This window comes from Bison bison, unplaced genomic scaffold (genome assembly GCF_000754665.1).
Source record: "Bison bison bison isolate TAMUID 2011002044 unplaced genomic scaffold, Bison_UMD1.0 scf7180017864239, whole genome shotgun sequence".
Classification (NCBI taxonomy): Eukaryota; Metazoa; Chordata; class Mammalia; order Artiodactyla; family Bovidae; genus Bison; species Bison bison.
In genome coordinates, this window is record NW_011494811.1 from 6,367,065 (window position 1) to 6,392,454 (window position 25,390).

Here is a 25,390-nt window from a genome sequence, read left to right on the forward strand (position 1 = left end):
TCCGTTCAGGATCCGGGGGACAGGGACCGGGTGCGCCGGGGATCCCATTGTCCGGGTCCTGGGGAAAGGGGACTGCGCTTAGGACCATGCCCCGTCCGCGCGCGACCCCCTGCTCCCGTGACCCGCGGATCCTGGGGAATGAAGGAGGGCGGAGAGGGATTGGAAGTGCCCACATTGCCATGAGCTGGGTACGAGGAGAGGAGACAGTGCTCTGGATCCCCTTCTGTCCCGGGTCGGATCCCGGAAGGAGGGGCGGCGCTCGAGACCCCCCTGCCCCGCTACCCGATCCCGCTAGGGGGGATGGGGGCGTAGGATGGGGAAGGGGGGGTGGGTAGGGCTGACTCCCCACCCGCCGCTTCCTCTGACGCCGGCATTTTCTTTCTTATTATTGAATGTGAAGTGTAAAAATAACTTCTATATTTTCTATTTTTTTTTCTCTCTTATTCCAGGAAGAGCAACCGAGGTTTCAATCTGCGGTACGTCTCCTACTCTCCATTTCATTTTCATTTCCGTTCAATTCTAGTCCTTTTTGGGGTCGGAGAGAAAAAGAGATTGTTCTATTACTTTTAATGTTGTAGTAAACTCACCTGTTAACCGCTAAGGTGAGGTGGGGCCTTGCTCTGGGGTTCTAGGTGGTGGGGGTGGGGGGAGGGTGGTTTGCGAATCTCATAATTTTGGAGTCTCAGGTGATAAGTTTCCGTGAATGTAGGTGAGTGAGAGAAGTTGTATGCAAGGAAATTAATCCTTCCGTAGTTTTCAGATGGGGGCTCTAGTTGTCACTATATAAGTGGGAAATGAGAAGTGCATCATGCTAAAGTAAGTTGTAGTATTACTTCAGGGAAAAGTGGTCAGATTTACTTAGGAAGAAGTAGGTTCTAAACCATGGCTGTGTGAAGTTGAAGCCACATGCAGTAATCACCTTTAACCAAAAGTCATGTGACTGCTGTAGACCTATGGAATCTCTCACAATCTGGTGTTATTCTAATGCAGACATTGGGAATGTAGAGGAGCCAAAGGTTGAATCTGAACGTATCACATTCAGCAGCTTATTGTGGTCTGACTATATTTTAGTTGAAGGAGCAGTATAAAGGCAATAAAAGAATTGCTGAAGAAAAGTGGCATTGCAGAGAGAGGTTTGCTAAGAGGTGATGGTTGAGACTATACAGTGTTGTCAGTAATTTCTTAAAGTTTTGTTATAAATCTTCTCAGTAGATGATTCTGTGGATTTAAGATAGACACTAATCTCGTGTCCTTGAGACAGTACTATGGGTGTTCCATGAATAGAAGGAAAAAATAGGTACAAATAAATCATAATCAGGGAGGAAGAGAAATAAGTAAATCATGCTGTCTAACATTTGACAGATGGGAGCAGTAGGGAGTGGATAGAATGGAGCCCCCAAATTTAGATGCTTCCAGAGGATCCAGGCAGTGAGATAGTCAGGAATGAAGTAGAGAGCAGAGGTGAGAACTGGGGGACTAAAGAACACATGCGTCTTCTGAAAAGGCAGCCACTGTAGTCCAGTGGGTTGTTACGTGAGAATCAGGCTGAGTGTTGTCTTATCTTCCTGTTTTGGAAGAAAGATTAAAAATCCAGACTTTTATGTTATTTTTCTGATTTTTAAAATGATGTGTGAGACAATCAAGTTGTTTAGGGGCTTGTTAGAATTTCAAGGATGCCACTTAGAGACCTCTGGTCAAAGAATTTATCACAGAGTAAAAGCAAGCCCTCTTGTACCTGCTCAATTCTGAGGTTGTCAAAGCAGTTAGGTATTGAGAAAAAGTGTACTTGTTGAGAGCTGATGTTTCTGTAAAAATCCAACAGTGCAGTTGTTCCAAATAGTCAGTAAAGAAGAATTTATTTTTCCTTGGAGTATTTGAAGACAATACTTTGAATATTTGCAGTATTGTTTGATACTTAATATCTCTACATACATTGGAAAATTAAATTCCTTTTATTCAGTTACTATTATCCTTAATAATGTAAACATGGAATTTCATGTTTGAAATCTGGTCTGTTTTCCTCCAAGTCTCCAGTTATAAAATCTGCCCTAGGGCTTGAACAGAATTGGAGAATAGGGGTTGTTTGGGCTTCCTTTGAAGAATTATTATTTAAATTGAAATTATATCAGCTTTCCACTGTGAGAAAAATTTTCTTTATGAAATTTTGGTGTATAGTTCCTGAGAGCTTTCTGCTTTTCAAAATATCCATGCACATGGCTGTTGATGTAAATTGTTTTATTAAATTATTAAAATGTTTCCACTCTCCTAGAGTGCTAATCTCGTTGTTTTGTCTAGATATTTGAAGTTTGATGTTAAGGTACTTAGGATTTTCCCTTTGATTTTGGAGGGTGGGCAGAGGGAGTGGGTTTGACCCTTTGTTTTTAATTTGACACATCTACTTGCTGAGATGTTTAAATGTTATCTGTTGTAAGATAATCACACTGGCATAGAGAGAAGAAGCAGTAGACAAATTTTATAGCATATCAAGCAATTATTGTGAATACATAGGGTTAAAAGGATTTTATTTTTTTCTGGGTGTGACTATGTCTGTCTTTCTCCTGACATTTAGTATAGATATACATTTTTTTAATTTGGGGGGAAACTATTAAGCTTTGCCTTAGTTCAGAAAAGAATATGGACTGTGAACAACCAAATATTTAGGACTACAGAAGAACTTTTAAGAAGTTATTTTGAAAAGGTCCTGTGGGTCCTAATACAGAAAGAGAAATTCATTCATGTTTTATAACGTAACTATAATAGCTACGGCTTTACTGCATAAGAAATGTTGGATAGTCAGCAAGAACAGAGGCTTGAAGTAACAGAAAGTGAAACTGACTTGACTGACTTGACGAGTATTTTTTATTGTTGCCTCAGTGCAAACGGAAACAACTTCTCCAGTGACCAATAAGATTTGTTAAAGTAATCCCAAACAATAATTTTTATTAGTAAATTCACTGTATCTCAGAATGTCACTGATACTGTCTTATTTTTATTATTCTTTGGAGGAAAAAATTTGCATTTCACGAGTTTTCTGGGGCAGGGATATTTCATGCAGGGTATACTTGTTTTTTTTCTGTTTGGGGTTTGTTTTTTTTTTTTTTTTGAAGGAATGAAAGTGTATGAGAAACACAGGGCTAGGGTTAGTGTGTTAGAAACCCACGGTCTTTTTCAGCTTATTCTTCGTGACAGCTGCACATGTTTCAGTTACAGCGTACCTATCTGGGGGGTGGTTAGAAACAGATTTCTGGACCTTTCTGGTATGAAATATTTTTAACCTCTCAGAGCCCTTTGTTTTTTTATGATATGCAATGTATTCAGAGGGGAATGAGCTTGGTTAGTCACCTTTGAGATTGAAATTTAGTCAGGAAATCAGTGCCTTTTACCCTAATGCTACATGATACATGTACTTTGTGTCGGCTTAGAGTGTTCACACTGATGTGGATGCCAAGTTTGGTTCCTAAAAATACTTATGGAAGGGTGATCTTACTTATAAGTCGTTTTCCAAGATGCCAGTAATAGTAACATCGTTGATCAAGGAAAATGGCTATAGAATGATGGCATATTTATATATATGTTTCCCAAGTTTTTTAAGGCACCAAGTGATTTTTTTGAGTAGCCTGGAAAACACACATATGTATTGGATATTAAAAACGTATACCAGGCAGTTGGCTTCAAGCCGGAGAGGTGTTGGGAAGTTGCCATTTATATCTCCTATTAAGGACCTTAGTGAGTTTCTCATCCAAGCTGCCCATAGTTTCATGTTGCAGTTTTCATGTTGATTAAAGTGAATTAAGTTGCTTAGAAGTTCAGTTTTATTTATCCTATCTACTTCCCATCAGAAATAGTAAATAGATCTTTTCTGATGAGAATTTTGAGCCTATGTATTTCCATCATTAGTGTTTAATAAGAATACCTTATTAAGTAATCATAAGAAACACTATCTTCCTTCTAAAATATAACCTTTAAATTTCTTAAAGGCAGTAAATGTTTACAGAGCAACTCTTAATCCCGTATATGGTGGGAGTTTTCTATATTGATTCGAGAAGATTCCCCTTATAGACAGAATTAGGTGTCAGGTAATCTGCAAGAGATGGCATTACTCTGGAGAACCTTAGGCATCCTTGCATAATAGAACATTCATTTCCCCATGCGATTTGCCTCCCTAGAACTTGTGGGAAATAATGCTGCTGTCTGATGTAATGCCTCAAAGGAAGATGTAGTCTCTATGCAGTAAGTTGGAAGAAAATAATTTTTAAAAATCCCTCAGTTTTGAACAGCTTTCCTTAGCTTGAATGACCTGCTGCCAGTTTAGCAACTTCTTGGCTAAGGAAATAATGTTTGCCTTCAACATTTAACAACACTTAAGATAACACATGCTTGTTAGTGTCAGAGATGGACAAATTGTAGGTGAAGACTCGTGTTCTGGCTGCCAGTATGGAAAGTTTGGGGGAAATAATACTGAGAGACTGAATAAAAACCTTGGCAGAGATGTCAAAGCTGGAATCGATTTGGTGTTGGAGTTCCTGTTGAGCATCTGTGGGCCACTCTTCAGTATCACACGGCCCTTTAGTGTTTCTGTTAGCCTGGGATGCCCTGAAGGAGGGCTTGTCTGGCAGAAACTGCAAATCCAGCTTGCTTAAAGAGTGACAGCATCCAGCCACTGCTCCTGTAGGATGTATAGGGGAGGTATTTGGGGGACTGCTGTACAGCCCAAGAATGCCTCTTTTATCTTCTAGAATTTGTCTGGTAGCACCTGTTTTCATTATCAGACATCTTCCTCAGTATAGGTAAGAGAGAGCTGGCTCATCTGAGTTGAGCTTTATTTGTTCAAGACACACAATTGTTTGGCCCTTTCCCACCACCCCCCCCATTTTTTTTCTTAATTAGTTTTGCGTTTGTGGAAGGATCTCAGATGCCTTATACTGGGAATCTTCACCCAGTTTTTCATTCTCAGTTCTGAAATCTTGGCCCTTTCAAAAAGGGTTGCCAGCAAGTGAAGATAGTTAACAAGCAGTGATAAGCCTGGCAATTGGCCCTCCATTTGGGTGAATTGCGGGGGAGAGGAATTCATCCGGCTAGACATTTGGAAATTGTTTCCCAAACAGAATTCTCAGTCTTGTATAAAGGTTTTTCATATGGTCTTTCAAGCCACTAGAGGTATTATTTAATCAGAGTTGCCTGGAATTAGGCATGTTAGTTCTGCATGTTTTTAACTTGCTCTTTCAAATGAGGCTTGAGAAGAAGAAAAAATACATCATTGACATTGTCACAGAGAGCTTTAAAATGGCCTCTGGTTAAGTGGAGCAGCTTGGGGATGGACATGGCAGCAGGGATTGGTCTAAGATTCCACTCTTCTGCTGGTTAAATGGGGCCTGGAACCACCACAGAAATTGCATCCACTGCTTTGAGAACAGCGGTCCCCAGGCCAGGCTTTCTACCAGGCAGTGGACTGCTGCCTTTCCTTGTTGAGCCAACTTCTCAAAGTTGGCTGGCTCCCCAGATGAGAAGCCAAGATTTCTGCTGATGGTCCACAGCCAAGTTCACTTACAGTCCTCTAACCGAAAGACTTGTCCATTTGAGTCCTTTCAGGGCTCAGTGAATGGGAAGGGGGTAATGCATTGTGGGGATGATTTTGGTGTTAGATTATACTTAGCTCCACCCTTCTAGTGCAGGCCTGAGTGAAACCAAGTCCAACTTGATTCTAGCCATTTGAGATTTGCAGGGCTCTCCCAGAAAGAAAACAGACAATTAGAATTTTATTTGTATCAACAAGAAGGATTGTGGGTAACTGGTGTCACTGCTTCTGTGCACAGCTCTTAAGCTGGGAGGAAGGCCAGGAATCAGGGTGATTTAGTAGACAGGAGTATCTTGAGCTGCTGCTGGATACCAAAGCTGGACAATTAATTTGCATGTAAATAAACCATCCTAGGGAGTGTGTAGCAAACACAGGGGAGACAGATAAATGCCAAATGCCATCTCTCAGCACTCTGAAGTTTTTAGTCTAAGAACCAGCCCAACTTAATTACCTTATCAATAGATGACTAGAGGGAATGGTAAGTTAGAAGAGGACTAGGTACTTAAATATGTTTAATTCCTTCAAGCTATCCATATAGCTGACAGAAGGTACCTGCAATTTTGTTGCTCTAATGCTGTATGATACCTTCTAGCTTCAGGTGATCTGGTCATTCCCTCAGTTTCCCTGTAAATTCCACGTTATCGCTGAAGTTCAGCAGACACTCATTTTTACAGAGTCCAGACGTAAGATTAGGAGAGCTTTAGCTGTGTTCCAGGCATCTGCCCTAAAAACGAGCGCTATGCCATGGAGAACCGTGGCTGTGATGGGAACCGTGTGTCCTGTTCAACAGAGCTGTAGGTGAGGTGCTGTGCTTGAGAGACCAGGAAGTGACTAAAATTACCACAGCTGCTCCCAGCCTCTTCTTCCTCTGTCATGACTCAGACTTTTAGGATTAGATACTAGAATTTCAAGTCCTTTCATTCCCGTAACTCTTTATAGACTTTTATCTGAACATCTTGTCTAGTACAAAGATTCATTTGAGGCTTTCTTGTGCTAAGCCTAGGTGTTCACTCCTGTTGCTTCATTTTTAAAATTGAGGGTTCTGTGTCTGGGTAGGTTAAAGCTACCTGAACTTCCTATGTCCAGACTTCCTCTTTAGGTTAGCTCAGTGCAGCCTCGTGTACTGGGGGTAAGTTCTCAGAGTACAATATTTCCACTAATTCCCGAAGTGCAGATGTGACGTTCCTGCTTTAGGTTAAGTCAGCACTTGAGCTCCATTGGCGGGACTGCCCCTGTGATGGGGGTCTGCCGAAACTCCCTTGCAGCGTTCACCCGCACTGTCTTCATCTGAAGCCAGTGTGTTTTGCCATCCCTGATTTGTTGGCTGTCTTTGTCCCTCTCAGCTGATTGTTCTTCCTAATTCTAAGCAGGACAGGATAAGGGCTTTTGTCTGTGGGTATTTAGCTACTGCCAAATAAGCATGACCTGCCACAGGTGCCTGAAGAAATGTATTCAGAGTATGTGAGTGTCAGAAGGTTTGCTGTCTAAGAACTACCTTTCTGGCACCCTGTGAAGGGAAGGCCTTGGCAGAATAGCACTTGGATGCACTTTTAAAAAAAAATAGGAGCTCAGAATGCAGTTGGCATCTATATCAGCTTTGTCATGGTGATCTCAGATTCATGCATCTGGGTTTTCCAGAGGTTTTAGTTTCTCATATATGATTTGGCAAGCAGGTCTTAAAACTAGTACCCTTTAGCAAGGTGGAGACCAGAGCAGACTCACGGTGATGTTTTCACATGAAAGAAGCACTGTACTAGTGGCCTGACTCTTTTCCTGGGTCCCCGCCAAGGGAATCTCTTACAGTGGGGGTGATCACCTCTTATGAAGGGGCCCACTGCAGCCTTTCCCTGGCCACCTCCTAGCCGTGGGACTGGCGGCTGTTGTGTCACATAAGTAAGTTGTGGGAGAAAACTGATGTTCCAGGAGAGTCACACTTTGTCCCCATGAATAACTTTTATTTTACTTATGCATGAGCTGGATGCATCGAGCTACTTTGGATGTTCCTGTTGCAAGCCTTGCTCACCCCTTTCTCCCCCTTCAGCAGAGCCTAATTCTGGAGACTCCTAACTGCCCACCTCGACAAATCCTTCCCAGTCCAGTCACCTGGGACTGCGCTGACAGCATATTCTTCCAGGCTGTACCCACTCAGCTGTGCACGCAGGAGGAGCGCCACTGCTAATTTGCTGTTTTCCCTTCTTCCAGGCTGACAAACGGGCTCATCATAATGCACTGGAACGAAAACGCAGGGACCACATCAAAGACAGCTTTCACAGTTTGCGGGACTCGGTCCCCTCACTCCAAGGAGAGAAGGTGAGTTTATTGAGAAAGCTGATGAGCCACCACTAGGTTAGAACACGCTGTGGGGCTTAGCAGGGTGCTCACCTTTCCAGAAAGAAATGGAGTCTGGGATATTTGGGTGACATGGTTTCCTTCATCTTTGATTCTTCAGGGAGTCATCACACACCTTACCTACTCTCTAGTTCATCCTTAACAAACAGTGTCAGATGTAATGGAGCTGCTTGTTAAGACATCAGTAGGAGCTATCTTTTAAAATTAATATTACATATAATTACTCATTCAAGAAATCATTATAACAAGCATACAGTAGTTTGGGATAATGCTAAGGATTTCTGAGGTCAATGATTCTCTGGACCTCCATGGGAATTCCTTTCGTATGGTTCAAAGTGGTACTTATTTTAAATGAAACCTCCCAGGAATGTATGTAAACCAATCTGGACACCAGTGATCTCCCAGTCTAAGAGTAGTTATTATTCCAAAGGCATATATATAGAGAGCATTTTAAATGTGAATTTGAGTAAAGAGACATGTTCACACAAAATGAAAGAGAAAAATAACCACTCTTCTTCCCCCATCCCTCTACCCCATTGGTGGCCTTCCAGAAACTGTTTTCCCTGGAGAGGTAGGCACCAACTGTTTCTCCGTTTGAAAAACAAAGTCTAAAGCTTTGACTAAAAAGCCTATAGGTTAGGGTCAGTCCTTGAAATTTGGAGAAAATATGTGTTTGCACAGTTATCTCCATCCTTGACACAATATAACTGGCTGCTCTCGGCAGCTGTTCAGTGGTGTAAGTGGCAAATTTGGAGGAGGACCTTTTTTTTAATTTGTCTGTCTGTCTGGTTGTTTTGTTGGTTCAATAATGCAGTGTTTCAAGAAGCAACCATGTTAAGAAAAACCATTGCTCTCAGGTGTGCTTTGAACGGCTCTCCAGATTTAGCTCTGTGGTAGGAGTTTTAGGTTTGCTTGGTTATCCAGAATTAAACTTGGGCCAGTGAAAGTGGTTGCCATGATAGTTTCATTTTATTTATACTGCCACTCTGGTAAGCCATGTGCTGTATACCTTATCTGAGGTGTGACTGTGAAGCATGAGGTGGGTCTGACCTTGATGAAAAGCATAAAACAGGCCATGTAGATACCTAGTATTGCAAAAGCAGAATTCGCCGTGGGTTAGGCGCACTTAGTGTGGACTGGGCTTGATGGCCTTGGTCCAAGGTGCTTACCTGGAATAACAGCATTCCTGGGTACAACACTGTCAGAGCACCACAGGAGATCTTTATGATGGGAGAGAGGCTCACCCTGTTAGTCAGAGTACACACATGCAAGGGATTATCTCTTGTGCTTACCTGAACTATTGACGTATTCATGTGCCATGATATCAATTAAAATGGCTTTGATGAAGTAAACAGACAAGAGCTACCTTTTTCTAAGTCTCACATCTAACGAGTGGTACCAGGACAGTATATCCCAAGAAATGGCTTGTAGACCATCTGCCTCAGAATCACTACTGAGTCTGTCTTTCTGGAGGTAGGTAGGACTGGAGATCTGTATTTATAACTAGCAGTCAGATGATTCTTAAGTTTGAGAGCACTTTGGGAGAGGTCAGTTCTTAAGAGCTCAACTCTACCTTTTTCTTACCTAGTCTTTTTTACATTATTGTAACATTCTTCCTTAGGTCCTTAAAAATCACATTACCATAATCCTGTTGTCTCATTTCTTCAAGGAAGTTGACAGTTTGAATTTGGTAACCTTACAAACCTTACAAATAGTTGTCGTTCATTGGAACCCATTCATTTACTCACCTACTCCATTCACAAATACTGGGGATCTGCTGGATGCTAGGCATTGTCTTAGATACTAGGAATACAGCAGTGAACAAAGCAGATGAAAGCAGCTCTTAATCTGGTGAGGAAAAGATTGAAAACGAACTAGTAATTACTTATAGTAAAAACGCACTAGTAAATATATATACGTATTATGTCAGATAAGTGCTATTGAGAAAATTAAACAAGGAAAGAAGGGTTGCAGGTTTCATTGGAGCAGACCAAAAAAACACACACTTGCAAGGCAACAGACTTCAGCCATGCATCTGTCTGGTGATGCGCATTCCACGCCAGGGGAGGCAAGTGGAATAGCCCAGGGGCGGGAGCCTGGGAGCGTTCCTGGGCCTCTCAAGGAGACAGAGGCTGGTGTGGCCAGAATGGAGTGAGTGAAGGGATAGTGGCAGGAGATGAAGTCAGCAAAGTAGCAGGAGTAGGGGAGAGGAGTGGTTGGAGCCAGGTTTCTTTGAGCAGATGAACGGAGCACCAGTGGCAGTCTGCCAGGTTCCTTCCCAATTTCAGGTGCTTCTGTGGGTTCTGGTCCAGATGTTCATGTTGAGCATGAATAAAGGAAGTGGCTGTTACCTCTGGTTGAACCCCAGCCCTTTGCCACTAAGTTTCACAATCTATTATTTTCCTTGTCTGCTGACACTGTTCACAGGTGCTGTGCTGAGTCTCACAGAATACTCTGGTCCCTCAGACTTCCGAGTTTTCACTAAATGTTGCAATTTTTTTTTTTTTAAAGTGGTATTCGAACCAAAGGAAATTGGCTAATTCTTGATTTGGATTGCAGCAGTCAAGGTTCTGACATTATGTAAATAATCCTGAAATGGTAATTTTGCTCTGAGAGTTGTGGGGGTGCTTAGATCAGTTTTTTTGAAGGGAGGCCCCCCGTCTCCTTGATTTGTGCATCTGTATGTTCCAGGTGACTTCTCTCTCAGTATTAGGACGATTTGGCCTACCTGTTCTAAGCCTTTTGTCTTTTAAAGGGAAGCTAATACTGATTGAATTGGATCCTAACCAAGAATGGGGGATACTTATACTAAAAAACAGCCCCCCCCAAAAAAAACAGCTTTAAATGTGAGACCCAAACCCTATCCTTTGTTTCCTATATTTTACTATAAGATGTTCACCTTTTGCTTAAATAAAATGTCAGTATTAACTAATACCTGTATTGCAATATAAGATGAAGTCTGCATAGTAGTTCTCTGAGGTGAGTATTACACTGTCAAAATTGGACAATTACTGCTGCTAGCTCCTGCCATTGTTACATATGAGAGATGAGGGAGCAGGCTCAAGATCATGATTCTAGTCCATAGCTAGACAGGGACTGGAACTCAGGACTGCCGATTGCCGAGTTAGTCTTTCTATCACACCCTGGGGATAAACAGCTTTAGAATATTTTAAAGAAATTTCCTTAAATTCTCATACCTTGTCTTCATATTGGGAGCTTCCCCTGGATAGGGCCAGTATCTTGGCAGTGTGTCATACTAGGGTTACTACAAACGTTCTCCCCTGAAGTAGCATATGTAGGCAACACTGAAGTGCAGAGTTAAGCGTCACTGAAGTTTATAAATTTGTCTGGGTCTGCATTGCTGCTCTGAGAAATAGATGATTATAGTTGGCAGTCTGTTTGGGTTTTGCCATAGATCGAATTGTTTGCAAGTGGCCTCTTGAGCTCCTGTTGCTTGAGTCTTGTTTCCCATAGTTTTTCAGCTGGACTTGGAGCCCACAGGAAAGATAGAATGGAATTAGAACTATAAGCCAGTCAACCAGAGGAAGGAAAGTGAGTGAAAGTGAAGTCGCTCAGTCGTGTCCAACTCTCTGCGACCCCATGGACTGTAGCCTACCAGGTTCCTCCGTCCTTGGGATTTTCTAGGCAAGAGTGCTGGAGTGGGTTGCCAATCCCTTCTCCAGGGGATCTTCCTGACCCAGGAATCAAACCTAGGTCTCCCGCATTGTGATTGCAGGCAGACACTTTACCATCTGAGCCACCAGGATTAATGAAACAAGGGCAGAAACAACTGTGACCCCATTTTGCAAAGGAAGACACTACTGTTCTTGAACAGAATTATTCTTTGTTTTAAGGGTCCTTAGTTGGGTCCTAGGGAATGTTGCCCAAAGGCTTGCTGGCTCTGAGCTTACCCTGTTGTGTGTGTTTGGGTGGGGAATGGTAAACCTGGTGGTGAGCGTGTCAGTTTGCCTTTCATGGGGGCAGAGTTATCTGCCCCCACCCCCAATAAGTTAGCCCCAGTCCCTGCACCAGAGAGATTGCTTCCAATCACAGTGTCTGCTTGGGATGGTTGACTTTAGTGATACAAGGGTCTGTTTCAGCATTGCCATGTGTAGCTAAACGGTGGTTTATAGTAATTTCTCATCTTCTAAGTCTCTTCGTAAATGCCTGTTTATCATACTTCATTGCTCTCTTAGGTAGTGGTGCTCTGGATTTCTCCTTTTTGGATAGAGCTATGTTAAAAAGAGATTATAACCTAAGATGAAAATAAAGGAAAACAGTGTTTCTTCTGCTCAACAATTGAGAGTTCTTCTAGGCAGTGAGTCAGAGTCCCTTCTATTTGGGTGAGACTATGAAGGCACTGCCTCTGCCAGCTCCTGTCACAGACTCCGGCTCGTGGTAGGTCCCCAGAATGGAGCTGAGGAGCGAGCACCAGAGGAAGCAGTGAGCTTGCTCAGCTCTGACAGCACAGCCAGCGTGGTTGTGCTCATGTGTTTACAATGAGCGTCGTAGAGGTTAATACATGGTGTCTACTCTTGAGCGTCTAGCTCTCTTGTTAGGGGAGAGGATTATACGTAACAACAATAATAACATGCTGAACATCAAGTAAGAGGTCAAAACACGGAGCTAATTTGTTTCATCTTCATTAAAGCCCAGTGTCCTTAACAGGTAAATGTTGAAATCAAATAGCTCCCTTATACCAGGAAACCTAACAGTTCCTACAGCTGAAGGTCAGTATCCCTGTTAAACTCACTCGGCCCTGTGGCCCAGGCACTTATCCCAGGTGTACCTGTACATGTGTTTGTGTAGTTACTTAATGGCTGTCTACCCATCTCCCATACTTCACCGTAGTAAGTACTGAAGGCAGGGAGAATATCTTTAGTCATATTTCTTCCCTTGGAGCCTGGCACACAGTAGGAAGCAGAGTGAGTGTTTATTAACTGAAGGAAGCCCCTCTCCACCTGGCCTTGTTCCATTGGGAGGGGCTCACTCTGGTGGATGCCCTTTGAGGCAGGCAGTTCATTTAGCAGCACTATTTCTACATCACATCTGGGCTGCTGAAAAGATTGTCTTTTAAGTGAAACGTAAACCACAGCCCTGCCCATTTCACCTGCTTACCCATCAGTTAGTATCTGACCAGACTCCAACCTGGGCATTCCTTCTTAAAATGTCTACGTCTTAAGTTGTTGTCCAGCATTGCCCAGATCTCCCTTAAGCTCTGGGCCCAGTAACTGTAAATATACAGTTTGTATCTGACTTCATACTTCTCCCCTGTGAAGCCTCCAAGGGTTTCTCAGTGCCCATCGAGGTAGGGACTGGTATTCATGTTCTCTAAATAAGGTTCCCAACTTGCCCTCCTGCTTTTTCTGCTGCTTCCCTTGCTGTGGAGCAGTGCACCCCCTCCTCTGTGCAGGAATGTGATCCTCAGGTTTATCTGAAATCTTTCCTTCCACCAAGGTCCCAACTCCAGCCCCACCACCTGGATGACATTGGGGTTTCACAATGAGGAGACCCACTTCCAGGACTCCCCAGCTCCCTGCGTTTCCTGCTCTTGTGCCTTCCTGCGTTTCTCCATGCCAGTCAGTCTCCACCTGTCCGTTGTCACGGCCCACATCAAATGCCTCAGCACCTTGAGAACCCTGGGTATCATGGTCCCTGACACCCCAGTGGATCTTCATGGGTCTCTCCTCTCTTCCCTTTTTTTGTGTAACAATCTTATCACCTAACTGGAGGGTGCACTCCCTGAGGGCAGGAACTTTGTCCATCCTTCTGGAAGTCTGTGCTACACAGTGCTAGAGGGCTCACTACGTGGAGAAGACTATAGAGCCATGAAACTCAGCGACTTGAAAGGATAGGAATTGGTTACTAGGCCTTCCCTCTAGCATTTCTTTTTCTTTTTTCCCCTCTAATAAAATTGCAAAAAACTTTGGGAAAATGAGAAGAAAAGGAACAGCCCTTCCATTCCTATAATAAAACTACAACCTTTGCTTTATTCTAAGATTCTAAGATAAGTGGTGTCCAGTGAAAGTTCAATGTGAGCCACAAATACATTTGAAATACAATTTAGTTTAAATACAACTAAATTTTCTAGTTGACAAAGTAAAAAAACAAAAAATACCAGATGAAATTAATTTTAATAGTATGTTTTATTTATGCTTCCTGGGTGGCTCAAACATTAAAGAATCTGTCTGTAATGCAGGAGACCCAGGTTCAGTCCCTCGGTTGGGAAGATCCCCTGGAGAAGGGAATGTATTCTGGCCTGGAAACCAATACCACCAATTTCATGGACAGAGGGAGCCTGGCGGGCTACAGTCCATGGGGTCACAAAGAGTCAGATAGGACTAAGCAAGTAACACGACACAAAAATAAGTATTACTTCCGTATGTAATCAATATGTTAAGAATTACTAATGGGATTTTGTATTATTTTCTTGCACTGTTTTATAATCCAGTATGTTTTATACTTATAGCACTTCTCAGTACAGTCTAGTCACATTTCAGTACTCATTAGCCACACATGGCTAGTGGCTCTTGTACCAGACAGTGCAGTTCAGAGATACACTCTCCCCATCCCATACCCCATTTTAATATGACCGAAATTTGACATCTCCAAGTGGATGTCAAACAAAACTGGCTCCTTTTCCCTCTCTCTCTCTAAAGCTGCTGTTATTAAATCTATGTGTTTACTGATGGAGTCTCAGAAGCAGGAGTAAAATGGTCTGCTCCTGCTCTTTTCGTATGCATACTTCACATGGGTAAATGCTGTAGTTTGTTGCTTTCGCATAACATGTCCTTTCCCCAAGTGGTAGAATGTTCATATGTAGACATCAGGCATGTTCTTTGGACCATTTAGGCTTCCTCCAGTTTTTTAACTCAACAAGTAATGTAGTGGTGCACATCCTGGTGCATGTGGCTATTTCCACAAAATAGCTTCCTACAAGTTGGGTTCAACAACCCAACTTGTCTAGTGGTAAAACACCTGATTTTTTGCTGTATGTTGCAGAGTGCTTTCCAGGAGGGTAGTTTTCATGTGTTCTTTCTTTTCATTTCCAAGTAAATTCTAAAGATTAGTCTTTCAGTATTGTTTTGAGAGTACCCATTTTGCCATCACTGGAGTTTTTTGTTTTTGTTTTTGTTTTTGAAGGGGGTGACTAATTTAGTAAGCCAAAGATAGTAATTAATGTTGTGTTTTGTCTGTTGCCTGTGAGAGTAAGTCCTTTTCCACATGTTTATTTACTAGTTGTATTTCCTCTTTGGAGGAGCCCTGTGTTCCTGTCCCACGTGATCAAAGTTGGATGGGACAGTGTCACACCTTCATTTCAAACTACCAAGGGCCCAAGATAAAAGAATACAGGGTTTGAAATGTGACTTGTGTTGACCCTTAAACAGATGAATGGCTCCCAGCTTTAACTAGGTCCTTTATGGGGTGCGATACCTTTGCCTCCTCTAGTAATCAAGAACATGGTCCCTTGGGCTAGGAGGGGCTGGCACAGGAGGCCTTGGAGGAGCCACATGGCTGTGCTGGTTCTGACCCCACAGCCTTCTAGCCTCCCTTGTTGGCACTGATAGTGGTTCCATTTTGGAATGAACTAGTTTACTGCAGACCCAAATTTATTGTGTGTTTAATTTTTGTTTCCAGAAAATGGCTTAATCAGTTGAAAATGTATACCAGCTTTGCCCTAGCCCTCCCTTTCTTTACCATGTGTAAAAGTTTGTGCAGTTTTCAGAAAATAATGGTTTTATTTTCTTTAATTAGTGAAAAATAAAACATGTCAGTTGATAAGTCAGCCAGTAGTTCTTCATTCCCCAGGATATGGGGTTTTGGTTCTTAGGACAGGGCAACCGTTGCATCAGCCCGGTAGGATCTGATTTTGACAGGAGGAAAAAAATGGTAAATTCAGCAAAGATGACAATTTCTCAGATCAACATTAAGACCCTAGGGGACAGCAGTGATGTTTTTGTTGCTGATAGTCTAGTACTACTCTTCTCTTCCTCACCTTTCCCCACCTGCTTTCTAAAGCAACTTGGGCTGGTGCAGAGACACAAAGATGTACAGCTCCAGAAATGTATGGGACTCTAGCCCTATATGAAAAGTTTTGAGAGCCACTGCCTTAACTGGGATTTCATAATCATGGGTGTCATTCTAAACATCAGTGTTAAGTACTTCAAGAATCATTTGGGACCTTTAAAAGGTACAGATTAGAATCAGACTCTTGGGTTTGGGGCCTCTGGTGAAATATGTAGTTGATTCTTGCTGCAGCACACAAGGTGAGTGTACTCTGTTCCCAAGCAGAGTTCTGTTCAAGTGGGTGCCTTTGGAGGCTGGGGTGGCCCTTTTCTCCACTCCTTGCTGCTCTGGGCACAGATGCAAACAGGCAAGCAGCTGCAGACGAGCAGGAGAAGGCAAGAACCACGGGGCTCCTGAGCCACGCTGGGTTGCCTCCACTATCCATTTTAGGTTTCTCCTCTTAGGTGATAAAGCCAGAGCAGTGTGGGGAGCCCACATCTCCTCTCAGCCGTGGCCCGAGTTCACAAAGTTCTCTTCAAGCTAGCTTGCATCTTCTGGCTTTTCCTCTGTATTTGCTTCTTCTCTGCTAAGAGACTCTTTGGGTTTCATTTGCCTCTCAAAGAAAAAGAAAAACAATCTTCTTTCTATGCTGCTATTATTATACACTACTTTTTTTTTCCATTTCTTACTTTTTCAACCTCATTGTAAAAACCAGTCTTCACCTTTGCTTCAGCTTCTAGTCACTTTTGCACCCAATGACCTATGTGAAGATGATTTACCTAAACTCACTTCTTCAAGGAAACCACCCTCACCAGGCTCTTCATTGATACCTTTATAGACAAATTGGGCGATTCTTTTGTAGTCCTTGTCTTCCTGCTCTGATTCTCCAAATTTCATTGACCTTCTTCCTTAGTTCCACAGCCTCCTCTCTGGTCCCAAAATAAGGGTGTCCTGGATTCAAATCTTTTGACTATATTACCTACTGGTTATTTAACATCAGGCAAGTTACAACTCTGTGCCTCAGTCTCCTCACGTGTAAAATAGAGGAACTAACACATCAGAACTAACACAACAAAGGTCCATCTAGTCAAGGCTATGGTTTTTCCAGTGGTCATGTATGGATGTGAGAGTAGGACTATAAAGAAAGCTGAGCGCCGAAGAATTGATGCTTTTAAACTGTGGTGTTGGAGAAGACTCTTGAGAGTCCCTTGGACTGCAAGAAGATCCAACCAGTCCATCCTAAAGGAAATCAGTCCTGAATATTCATTGGAAAGACCGATGTTGAAGCTGAAGCTCCAGTACTTTGTCCACCTGATGCGAAGAACTGACTCATTTGAAAAGACCCTAATGCTGGCAAAGATTGAAGGTGGGAAGAGAAGGGGACGACAGAGGATGAGATGGATGGGATCACCGACTCAATGAACATGAGTTTGAGTCAACTCTGGGAGTTGGTGATGGACAGGGAGGCCTGGCATGCTGTAGTCCGTGGGGTTACAAAACGTTGGTCACGACTCAGCAACTGAACTGAACACATCAGAAGGTTGTGTGAGGGTGCCTGGCATTGTGTAAGTCCTCAGACGCTGCCATTATCCTCCTCATTGATACTGCTGTGTGCAGCTGTGGCTCTGGAACACCATCTGGCAAGGGTGTCCAGTGTCCTTTCGCGTGGCTCCGAGAGGGAAAGAGAAGCCTCAGTTGCTGTGCATTAACTCACACAGCTATCCAGAAGGCCGAGTGCTGCTTCGGTCCCACGGCCACATACCCTCCTGTGCTGGGACTGTCCAGACCATTGAAGGGTTCTGTGTCTGCTGAGAAAGGCAGAATAAGAATTAGTGCCTTCTAATTGTAAAAACTAGCAGGAAAGCTTATTCATTCAGAGCCTTCCTGGATACCCAAAGGCAACAGTTGATCTGTGGACATGTTGATCCTACCAGTGTTATCTGCTCAGGAACACGCACTTGAAGATTGCCGACTCAGCAACTGGGCACCGTTTAGAAAACAGAAACCGAAAGCCCGGGGCCACTCCATAGTCCAGGCCATGAGGCCCAGGATTCTTGCAGGCTTCATGTTTACTGTTCACAGTATAAACTCATAAAGGCAAGGTCCTGCCCACACCTTCCCCCTGTGGCTGGTCACATGATCTTTCATGGTTTGTTAAACTGGGGGGTTGGTTTGTAGAGAGGGGGTTTTCAATGAGTCTGTCCTGTTCTACCTTCAACCTTTTGCTTTTTCTTCCTGGACTTCATGCACTTGTAAATTTGGGGGAATTCTGTCATTTGTACTTCAGATTTTTTCTTGTGTGATTTTACTTCTTATTGAGAACACTGGAGAAGGCAAAATAAAGTTAACTGAACCATGCTTTTGGACTTGCTAATGGGGGCATCAGGGACAACCTCAAGTGGCTTGGGTACTTCTGCTTAGCAAGGGGCAGGTATGGAAGAAGGGCGGTGCTTATTAGCATTCTAGAGGGTGCTGGGTTAATTCCAGTCTCTCCTTCAATGGAGACCTCTTGATCCCAATACATTCCGTTTTCTGAGCAGCTATGAATTGTATTTTAATCCAGAAACTGCCCCGAGGTAGAAAGACTTCCGTCTCTCATGGCATCTTTCTCTTTGGTTTGTTGCGCTATGCTCAGGGCTCACATTTCACTTCGTGATTTCTTGTATGAACACCTTGTGATTTCATGTATGAACACCTTGTGATTTCATGTATGAACACCTTGTGATTTCATGTATGAACGTGTGAAGAAGAAAGTGGTAGCGTTCAGGCTGCTACTCAGTGTGGTCATTTGTTAAAAATCATCACTAAGCATTTGTAAGTGCTCTCCTGTTCAGAGATTTTGCTTTTTTCCCTTGTGCTAGAGATGAATGAGGAGTTAAATAAGGTTAATGTTGCATTCTGGGAGCAACAGTTAGTCGGGGAAAAAAATGGCAAATTTAAAGAGAGGCTGTGATATAAATATGCATAGCAATTAGATCAGTGATGGAATGCATAGAATTTGGAAGGCTCAGTGGGGTCAGAGAGTGTCTCGTCAGATAAGAAATAGCCCCGCGAGAAAGACTGTGTCTGCGGTCCCAAGAGCACATTAGGGACAGGGCTCCGGAGGCAGCTGTCTGCTGGATTCCTAAACTCTTCTGCCCATCCTGCCACCTATCTGACTATACGTGTTCTTAATGCCCTCTCTAGCATCCAGAGAGACAGGGTATTTTAATTAGTCCCTTCTAAATATGTGCCCTTTTCCCCCCCATTTTATCACCCAGTAAATAACCCTAATAAGTCTCCTTTGGCAGAAATGGGACACAGCCTCTGAAGTGGCCTTGTAAGGAGAGCTGCACGCCCCGCCCCCCACCCCCCACTGGTAGGTGCCCTCACTCTCTCTCCATCAGCTGACTTACTCAACTGAAGACAGAGACCTGGTCTTGTCTCCACCCTCATGCCCTTGCCTACGCTGTTCTCCTCGCCCGGAGCAACCCTTTCCCACAAATTCCGCCTCAGTCTAACCCACCCTGACCCACTGGTTCAGATGGGGGCCTGTGTGTGCAGAGCCAAGGCTAATTCCTGGCACACATAAGGTGACCACCCCGGCCAAAAGCCGTCTTTCCCGTGGCCTTTGTAATCTGTACCACTCAAGTTACACTTGTTGGTACTGCCCTGTGATTTGTCTGTATATAGATATGTTTATCTCCTCAACTAGATAGTAAGCAAGCATCTGGGCAAAGAGGCCATGACTAATACATTTTGTTTCCCCACAGTGTCTGCTCTGTGCCCCACACATAATTCACACCAGATAAAAATGGTTGAATATGAACAATTTCCTTTTGAGGAAATTGCCTTAAGGATGCCATAAGAGGAAAGCCTGGAGACTCTAGTACTTGTGAGAACTGGTGAATAAACCTAGGTCTTCCAAACCTCTCTGATACCCAGCCGTGCTGGAGTCTATGAGTTGGCGATTGTCAGGGTTTACTACAAGCGGGTATAGTTTTGCTCGCCCGAGTGTGGCTGTTTTCTTTGCCATTTAAGAAGCTTTGCTCCTGCTCAGGAGCCTCAGTGGCATGACTGCCGGATTCAACTACTAGACTAGCTTGTCTTGGGCTTCAGTTCTCTGGGCCTTGTACCATTCTGCCAGTTCCGTCTGTTGAGTGCTTGGTCCTGAGTAACTCAGGCCATGTTTGCAACCCTCCAGGGAATCTCCCAGACAAGTTTGACCTCCAGGGGCCAAGTAACCTGACATCCATTTTATTAGCTCATTAACTTGCTCCTCTGACAGGGCAGTGCCTAGGCTACCCTCAGCCATGGTAAAGGTGTGGTTGCTTCCTGAAATGGCCCAATCTCATGCCCTTCCTGTGTTGACATCAAGCTCTGACAGCTTTCACAAACGTCTCTTTAGCCAGAGAGGTTGAAATAATGACTCGGTCACATGGCTTAGTTGGAACTAGTTAACAACGGTCTGAGCACTTGTCTGAAATCTTGGACCTTGATGAAAACCTTTGTACCCATCGCCATCCTGAGCCAGCTTCAGCTGAGATCTTGATCTTGTCTTTCTGGACCAGCTGCCTATAGCCAGGCCCAGCAGAGAGTGAGTGACCTTAGCTCTCAGTTAAGTAGTATTTTAATTTTTTCAGAACAGCCTGGCCGAAGACATGAAAGCAACCTAAAGAAACAAAGGGGCTGGCTGGGAAACAAGTTCAGGATTGAGACAGACCTGAGTTTGATTCCAGGCTCTACACTCTTTCGCTGGTGATTTTGAATAAACCAGTAAACTTCTCAGAGACTCGGGTTCCTATGGAACCATCTCTCAAAGTGCCAGTGAGGTAAGGTGTGGAAAGCAGCTGGTGCCTTGACCGGCATAAAGAAGATTCTCGACAGCACTTAGCGCTTCGTGCCCTTCCCCTCCTACTTCTGTCCCCTCATGTGGCCTTTGCTGAAAGGAGTGGTTCCTTGCTGCATGGACTAGGTCTTTATTTTGTCCCCTCTGCTTTTTCTCATATTGCAACAGGCATCCCGGGCCCAAATCCTAGACAAAGCCACAGAGTATATCCAGTATATGCGAAGGAAAAACCACACACACCAGCAAGATATTGATGACCTCAAGCGGCAGAATGCTCTCCTGGAGCAGCAAGGTGAGCAGTGGAGCTCGTGGGGCAGCTGGCCCTGCTGTGCGCCAGCCAGGTCAGGGCCTCGTGCCGGGGCCTGCAGAGTCAGAATCAGTGACGGAGCCATGCTCCTGAGCAGCTGCAGCCCTGCTGCTTGGGCCTGTAGTTGAGTGTAGCCATCCTGAGGAAGGACCTGAGCCCTCGGTGAGGGAACAGTGGAGTCTAAGGCTTAGACATCTGGAGACTTTTTTCTGACCTGCTCGCTCTCCCCTTCTTGGGGCTCAGGTGTTTCACTGGTAGTAGGGATTGCAGCTGGCCTCGGGTGCCTCAAAAGAGCTGCGAGGTCCTTGGATTGGAGTGTGCTGTGTAAGAGCCAGAGACTCCAGGTGTTCAGGGACAGTGAGCGCTCCCCATGTCAACAGTAGTCCACTCAGGGCAGCCCATGGGCCAGGCCCATGCTGTTCTCCAATGCTCACACCCGCCTTTTCCTACAACCACAGGGGAAAGCGAGAGCTGATCAAGTTCTTTGTTCCTGGGGAATTCACTTCTCTTCCTCCCTCATGGAAGATGCAAGTAAAAGGAAATGCAAGTAACCATCTGGGTTAGAACATCTCAAATAAAATAAACTAAACCAAAATAAATGGGTTGACCTTCCAGGCTCAAGACGAGCTGAACCGAGGGATGGGCAGCGGGAGGCGGCAGTGGGTTGGTTATCGGGCCGAGCAGCCTGCATGTAGGGGCTCCGTGTTGGAAAACCCAGGTACTCTGTGTATTGGTGACTTGCTTCCAAGTGTCCAGCTTGTCTTTCCAAGTGGATCTTGTACGTGAGAGCTAAGCCAAAACTTTTCTTTGGCTGGTACGTCTTCTGTCATCCTTCCCTGCTAATGTGTGACCCTCACACCCTTGTGGAGCCAGGCATTGCCCGGCCAGCTGTGCTGTTACTGCACTGCTGGGTCCCACAGGGAGCTCGTGTTCTCTCTCTGTACTGGGCTTCCACGGCAGGATGGTGACCTCACACGCCTTCTCTTTAGGGTTGGGTGGCATTGCAGAGTGGCTGGCCATATCCACTGAGCACTCGTGTCTGGCTGAGAAAGGTGAAGGGAAATGAAGTGTGCAGGTGGACCAGCCACCAGAAGGGAGTTACTTATGAGCCACCCTGAGCCTCGGGGGCCAGCATGCCCTTCGGAAGAACAGGCTGGACCCCAACCCAAGACTCAGTTCCTCCCCAGTCTCCAGAAGGCTGTAACCCGCTCGCTTGGTTGCCTTTCAGTCCGTGCACTGGAGAAGGCGAGGTCGAGTGCCCAACTGCAGACCAACTACCCCTCCTCAGACAGCAGCCTCTACACCAACGCCAAGGGCAGCACCATCTCTGCCTTCGATGGGGGCTCGGACTCCAGCTCGGAGTCGGAGCCTGAAGAGCCCCAAAGCAGGAAGAAGCTCCGGATGGAGGCCAGCTAAGCTCTGCGGGGCAGGCCAGCAATAAAAACTGTCTGTCTCCTCCGTCGTCTTATCCTCCTTTCAGTTCATCTTTAGAACCCTCAGAACCATTTAAGAGACTCTTGGGTTTTTTTTTTTCTCTTTCTCATTTTTTTTTTAAAATTTTATTTTTACGTAGAAGCTCTTGGACAACAGCTCTCGTTCTCCTTCCCTATTTCCACTTTTTTTTTTTTTTTAACGTTTCCCTTCAGGGATTCCCTGTCCCCACCAGGAATTTTTAAACCAAAACACCCCAACTTGGCAGCTTTCTCTGTGGAGGACAGACGGCCGGCCAGACCTCTGAGCACATGGTGTCCTGACCACCCACCAGCTCCTCCAGCCCCGCTGGGCACGTGCCCGGGGGACTCCTGCCCCACCCAGGCCTCTCCTTCCGGGCCATCCTCACCTCTGTTTGATAGACTTTGTGAATCTGTGGACTGCTCTACTTTCAGAAGATGACCAGTTTGGAGTAATCAGAATTATTCCCCCTTCTTTTTAAGGATTTTTCCCCCCCTAAAAGGCTATTTATCGCTCCTATTGAAAGACCAGATCCTTGGAGAAGTTTGTGGTATAAGAGGAAGTGGGGACAGATTTGCAGCACAGAGTCTCGGCCTGTTTCTCTCCTGCTTCTCTCAGCTAGCCTTAGGGAGGCCGTGTGGCGCTTGTGTGGTGTGAGGGGACGGCAGCATGGAGCGGGAGTCGCCAGGGGGTGGAAGGGGTGGGTGGGCCGAGGAGGGGGCATTGGGTGGAGTAGAGGTTTTGTATTGAGGGCCAGTGATGATGTTTTGATATTTATTTCCTGCTACTGAAATTTGAACCTGAGTGAATTGTCCCTATGATGATGTCGGTATTGCAAAGCGACAGATTCATAAAGTAATGATCAAATCTTCCTTTCTTTCCGTGTGTATTTCTAAGAAATAGAGCCAACTGATTTTGTATGTAAATACCAAGAGCGGTTCACCTCGTACTAAACCCGCACCCCAGTGCGGACCCCTCCCCACCCTCGCCCGCCCCTCCCCTTCCGACTGTCCTGGAACCTGTCCCCATTATGTGATCCAGCCCTGGTTCTGGCTGCGGTCAGCAGATCCCAGTGAAGGGTTTTGTGTGTTTAGGCCTCATTTCTTTGTCTTTTTCCTACTCTGTTCCCGGCATTTGCTGATTTCTAGTGTATACTCTGTAGTCTCAGTCCGTGTTTGATTCCATTCCATGGAAATAAAAAGTATGTTGTACATACTGCTGAAGAATTGTCTTGCAAGTTAAGGCTTTCCCCTTTACTATAAGACTATAAATAAAAACTTATTTTATCCTTCTTGGTGGTGGTGTCTTCTTGCCCTGGCAAAGGCCAAGATGGTGGAGGCCACTGGGCCCGTGTGGGGCCTGAGAGAGGAGCCCGCGGGCTGGGAGCCACCATGCCGGAGCAGTTTCCTTTGTGTTTTAAGGACTCAGCTTGGCCCGAGCAGGGCGGGGGGGTGGATAAACCAGTGGTGGTGACTTTGCTCATTGTATGGAAGCTTTGAAAGTTCCAACAGGGATGGGGTTATCCAGGGCAACATTTCTGGATCCAGCTCCAGCTAAATAGATGACCCTTGGGGAACTGGTAGCGCAGAGCTGTGGGTTTGGGTTTCTTCTGGTAATGAATGTCACGTCCAGTCTAGGGGCGACTGGTATTCTCTAGGACTTTACAGTTTCTAGAGAGTTCCAACATAGTAATAGGAGGCAGCAGGGCTGCCATGGGCTGGAAGTCAAAGAGGCTTCAACAGCATCCAGTTAGCTCTCCTCAGGCTAGGGAGTTCTCCTGGCCTGAACTTGTTTGACCTTGAAAGAAAGGATTTATGGCCAGAATTACAGCTCAGCTTTAGTTTTCCTGTCTAGTTGACAGGAAATACTGCTGTTCCTAGACCAAGGGAGGGAGAGAAGTCAAATCAGTTCTTTGATTTGTCACTCTTTAGAGTGGTGGTGCCGGGGCTCCTATCTGTTGGATGTCGAATCTGTAGCATCTCTTGTTGGTTAACGGGAGTTGACAGGTGGTGGATTGTGTTTCTTTAAGAGGCATTTTTACAATGTTGTGTTAATTTCTGCTATACGGCAAAGTGACTCAGTTATACATATTCTTATTCATATTTATAAGAGGTGTTTTGTAACGTGACAAGCCAGCTCCCAAAACCGTGATCTCAATAAGGAAAACAAGGATGCGGGGAGAGAGCAGAATCCTGTTTATTAATAACATTCCTTTTCAAGACTAAAAGAGACGTGAATAAGGGAGAAAAAGTAGGGAATGAGCAATCTGGTGATTTCCTCAGCCTTCAAAGTGAGTGTGCTTTCTTTCCTTCCCGTTTATTGCCCTTTACTACATCCCTTTGTATATCCAGACTTTTAATTATAGATTCCATATTACACACAATGGGCTTGGTCAGGGTGGGCATTAGAACCAAAATGCAGGTGTTGCCGTGTTGGCGAAGCAAACAGTCGAGCCATCCTGAAAAGGTGACATCTCTGAGATCCAGTCCCCGGCTCCAGGACATTGGCTGGAAAAGGAGTTGAGTTTTAGGCATCTCAAAATTCCCGTAAACCAGTTGGAAGAAAAAGGCCACAACAGGATAGCAGGTTCACCTGGGAAAATCCAAAGCTGGTTGGTGTGCTGACAAGCCGTGGAGAGGAAGAGGCGCTACTGGGAGCAGCTGCCTGAAAAGGAGAACCAGGTAAGAGCCCCTGGGCTGGAGTCTGTGCTCGCTGAAGGGAAACAAGTGAAAGCCATGGCCAAGTTCCTTCCGGTGTGCGTGTCTAGGAAGCCGGTATATGTCCCCCAGATCACCAAAGTGACCACAGTTCACTTCCAGGTTACTCTGTGGTTGGTTCTTAAGGCACTGCACTCTGGACAGCCCAGCACAAA

At 44.8% G+C, this 25,390-nt stretch overlaps 1 protein-coding gene across 4 annotated transcripts in view; it reads left to right on the top strand.

Moving 5' to 3' along the window:
- Positions 1–23,809, top strand: part of MAX (MYC associated factor X) — a 24,435-nt gene extending 626 nt beyond the window's left edge. Inside the window, exons 2-6 of one of the 4 annotated variants that reach the window (XR_825828.1) lie at positions 450–476; positions 7,778–7,885; positions 20,928–21,051; positions 21,525–21,625; positions 22,295–23,809. Coding sequence is in view for 2 of the 4 variants with exons in the window: in XM_010846756.1 (XP_010845058.1) it covers positions 450–476; positions 7,778–7,885; positions 20,928–21,051; positions 22,295–22,482 (447 nt within the window). In the remaining 2 variants the exon portion in view is untranslated. The remainder of the gene's footprint in view (positions 1–449; positions 477–7,777; positions 7,886–20,927; positions 21,052–21,524; positions 21,626–22,294) is intronic. The other 3 variants (XR_825829.1, XM_010846756.1, XM_010846757.1) reach the window with 3 other exon arrangements.
- Positions 23,810–25,390: the final 1,581 nt, after the last annotated feature.